The sequence below is a fragment of the Cornus florida genome, unplaced genomic scaffold (genome assembly GCF_030987335.1).
Source record: "Cornus florida cultivar Cherokee Brave unplaced genomic scaffold, ASM3098733v1 CherokeeBrave_3.0.0_Hap2_Chr09, whole genome shotgun sequence".
Classification (NCBI taxonomy): Eukaryota; Viridiplantae; Streptophyta; class Magnoliopsida; order Cornales; family Cornaceae; genus Cornus; species Cornus florida.
Window position 1 is genome coordinate 63,022,348 of NW_026775579.1, and position 4,356 is coordinate 63,026,703.

General features: G+C 39.5%; 1 protein-coding gene across 1 annotated transcript; it reads right to left on the reverse strand.

Annotated features, from left to right (window-relative positions):
* Nucleotides 1-2,944: 2,944 nt before the first annotated feature.
* LOC132272706 (pentatricopeptide repeat-containing protein At1g63080, mitochondrial-like) lies at nucleotides 2,945-3,877 on the reverse strand. Its single transcript, XM_059773802.1, has one exon. It carries the CDS (start codon nucleotides 3,875-3,877, stop codon nucleotides 2,945-2,947), a length of 933 nt encoding a protein of 310 aa, XP_059629785.1.
* Nucleotides 3,878-4,356: the final 479 nt, after the last annotated feature.

The following is a 4,356-nucleotide window of genomic DNA, read 5'->3' on the forward strand; positions in this document are numbered from 1 at the left end:
GCTCAGTTGGATAAAGGTTCAAAGCCTATCAATCGACAATTTATGGCTAAATCGGGTCAGATCGAGGTTTAAAACCCGTCGATCGAAAGTTCGTGGCTAGGTCGGATTGAGGTTCAAGGCCCGTTGATCGATAGTTCGTAGCTGGGTTAGATCGAGGTTCAAGGCCCATCGACCGATAGTTCGTGGCTAGGTCAAATTGAGGTTTAAGGCCCATCGATCGATAGTTCATGGCTCGGTCGAATCGAGGTTCAAGGCCCGTTGATTGACAGTTTGTGGCTTGGTCGGATTGAGGTTCAAGGCCCGTTGATTGACAATTTGTGGCTTGGTCGGATCGAGGTTCAAGGCCGTCGATCGACAATTTGTGGCTAGGTTAGATCGAGGTTCAAGGCCTGTCGATCGACAGTTTATGGCTAGGTTGGATCGAGGTTCAAAGCCCATCGATCAATAGTTCGTTTGGTTAGGCCAGGGTTTGAGGCCCACTGGTCGATCATTGCTTTTGCTGAGGTGGACTGTCTCATTCAAGTGTTATCATTTTTGTCTTCTTACTCAAAGATGGTACTGTCATGGGGTCATCTTAACTTGACCTTTGGTGACGTGGCTCAACCATATCCATATTTAGTTCCCCTGCACGTTGCGTTTGGAATTTTGAAAATAAAAATGCGGCATGTGCTAGGCGCGTTGATTGGCATTCTTGGAAACTGGTGCGTTTTCGCATGATGTCAGTTTTGTATTAATGAGGAGTGACTGTTCAGCCGTGGTTGTTCAGTGCCTTCGTCTTCCCCAAAGTTGAAATCGTCTGTCTATATATAAGGGTTGAAAATGGTAGAAGGAAAGAATGAACAAATAGTGTGGCGAAACAGTGTTGTGTGGGGGGGATTTTACTGGTAAGATTTTAATTAATTGTTGTAGGAATCCAAGTTCGTAAGAGAGAAACAAGAGGTTGCCCTTAGGATTAGTGAGGGTATTTGTTGAAATGACCAAGAGAAAGGAGTTAAGCAAATCCGGTGAACCAGTACTAGAAGTGCCATCGGAGGACGAGTGGAAAAGGGATCCTTTCTTTTAGCCGGTGGATAAGTTCTGGACATCCACTGGTGATGTCACTGGAGATGAGATTGACAGTGGGGTAGCCCAATTAATAGAGGAGGAAGGTGCCGTGGAAGGAGGTGCCCGACTGCCGGCGGACTGTGTGCACCAGTTTGAGATAAAACAAAGGATGTACCCTTACTATTTTATGGAATTTAAGGCACCTATGGGCCCTTGTGCTGGGTGGGATGAGTGGTCTGAGCATATTTTTTCTCATAAGATGTACTTGAAGTGGCTGCGGCAGACGAGAGTTGACAGAGGGCCATTCCTACACGCCAAATTGATGTAGTGAATGTGCGGTTCAAGAAAAGCCTTTTGGGTCAAGTTTAAACTTATAAAAATCACTATCACCACTACTACTAACGTAGCAAGAGTGAGAAAGGATCGTCCCAAGGGATTGGAGTCGTACTTGGTTGTGGAATCGCTATTAGGGCTAGTAGGTCGAGTGATCAAACAATTTGTTAGTTGGTTGATTAGAGAACAACTAAATTAAACTAAGTGATAACAAAAGAATACAATTAAGAGTAAGTAATAGAGAGAGAGAGATCTTGGGGTTTAGAGATCACCACCAAGCAATGCATTTCTATACCACTGACAAGTGACTAATGCGGGCAAATGGTGTGTTGCAATATTGGTGTGTGTATGTGTTTGGTTGATTCAACAAGCAAAGATGACTAGTTAAACATGTATTGTCTAAACATCATGTGAAAGGCATAATATATCTAAGCAATGAAGCACATATTGTCTAAACAACATGTGAAAGACAAGTCATTAATCCTTTCATTAAGCTCACAATCCAAATACAATACAAGGTTAGAGACATATGCTACTTGCATTCAAAAGCTTGGATCATCAAACAACAAGCATGGATTGTCCTCCCATTTAACACTACATTACAACTACACTACATCTACACTACTAGTATGAAAGTAAACTAAGGGAGAGGCACAATCTATCAAGGAATGAGTATGAACCATCAAGAAAATCACAAAAGCATTCCATTAAGCACTATGTTTTGACAATCTCTAAATCTATAGCATCAATACACATAGACATATATCAATATCACAAAATCTAGAGACAAGCACATGAACATCTATTCTAGCATACATAGACCTATGGATAAAATAAAATGATCAATTGGAAGCATAAACCACATAAATCATTGAATAAATAAGATCTATATATGTAAAAGTGTCAAAACATTAATTAAAACACTAATCCCTCAATAATATATAAGATTAAGATATAGAATGCATGCTTGGGGCTAACTCTAGCTCCAAGAGGATGTCTAGCCACTTATGGTGATGTTGCTCCAACCCTCAAGGGCTAACTCCATGGAAGGAATCTGTTCCTTGTTGATGAAGAACTCCAATGGTGTCTCTAGCCTCCTCCTCCTCTAAGCTTGCTCTCCAAAAGATGATATGAAAATGATATTAGCTCATTTTGTAAAAAAACAATCCTTATCCTTATATAGGTAGGTCAAATGACACCCAAAATGAGCTGAGGTCGTGCACACAATATTCCCTAATGATTGGATAAAGTATATTATACGTAATAACATCAGGCTGCATATCTTTGAAGGAAAGTTTATCAAAAAGATCCCATAAGACATCAAATTGTCCATTCTTGCAAAGTCCATCAATGAGAATGTTGTACATAGAAATATGAGAATTTAATCCATTGCTTTCGATCGTGTGAAATATTGACAACGCTTCAGAAATGTGCCCGTTTTTGCACAGGCCATCCAACAGGACACAGTAAGTGTGAATACTTGGAATTTGGCCTCTATCTTGCATCTCATTCAGAAGCTTTCTCGCTGCAGCACATCTACCATTTCGGAACAACCCTTGCAACATAGTTATATAAGTGTCAATTGTGTGGGTTTCAATCCTTTACTGGGCATTTCTAGCAAGAGATGCATGGCCTCATCAATCTTCATCTGCTTGCAATATCCATTGATTAAAGTGTTATAGGTGATAGTGTCAGGCTCAATTACCTTGTCCTCCATGGAATTGAATGCTTTCATCGCTTCATCCATCTGGCCTTGCAAACAATATCCATCGATCAAAGCACTGTAAGTGACTACATCAGGATTCTCACCTCTCTGAATCATGATTTTAAGTATACTATCTACATCTTTTACCAACCCTTCTTTGCAAAGTGCATTTACCAAAATATTGAAGGAATATACATCTGGAAAAAATTTCAGATCCACCATCTTATTCAGTAGTCTTTTAGCCTCTTTCCATCGACCAAAATTGCGAAGCCCGTGAATCAATGAATTGTATGTGATAACATCAGGCAACATACCTTTCTCAATCATTTCGGAGAAAAAGACCAAAGCATCATCTACCATTCTGTCCTTGCAAAGATTATCAATTATGGTGTTATACATGACTAAGTCAGCACTAGAAACCCTTGTTTTCTCCATATCCCTAAGTAGCCCAACGGCCATTTTAATATTCCCTGTTTTGCAAAGACCATTTATCACTGTTCCATACATAATTTCCTTAGGCTCAATCTCATTCTCCCTCAACAGCTTGTTGAATAACCCCATTGCCTCGGCAATTTTATGTTCTAAGAAAAGCCCTTTTATCAGGGTGGTGAATATAGTGACATCAGGTGCACAACAACCACGTTTAAGTAAGTCGCCTAAGGTAGCAAATCCAAAATCGACTCGATTGAGGTAACAATAACAGTTTATTTCAATGTTCATGGTGTAATCATCAACAGATATACCCAACACAAGCATTTCTTTGTAGAGAGAAACAACAGTAGAGTAATGTTTCATTCTGGTAATAAACCCTAGAAGCTGAGTAAATTCAATAACAGAAGGCAAAGGTCGCGTTTGGAGCATTCGATAGAATAAATTGAGAGTGTCTTGGAGATTATTAATATTGTAAAACCCAATTCTAGGTTTCTGGGTCAGTGATTTACGATCCGAAGTAGAAGAATGAGAGTGAAACGAAATTGTATAATGAACATGCGATAATGGGTTTGGGTTTAGAGAGAGAAAAGTAGTAGTAGTAGTAGGAAGACAAGTACCTTTTGAGAGGCAATTGTGAGGAAATAACCTTCTCCAGACCTAAGAAGCAATAGCAGATCCATTTCTCTTCATCATCGCTGAGAGTTCAAACGTGAATACAATGGAATATAATTAAAGAAAGGAGGATAAAAAGTGAAAAAACAACAAAATCCTATATAAAGAAAAAAAATGTGGCAGTTTATTCAATTTAGACCAAGACCCCAAAATACCCTTAATAACCTCCC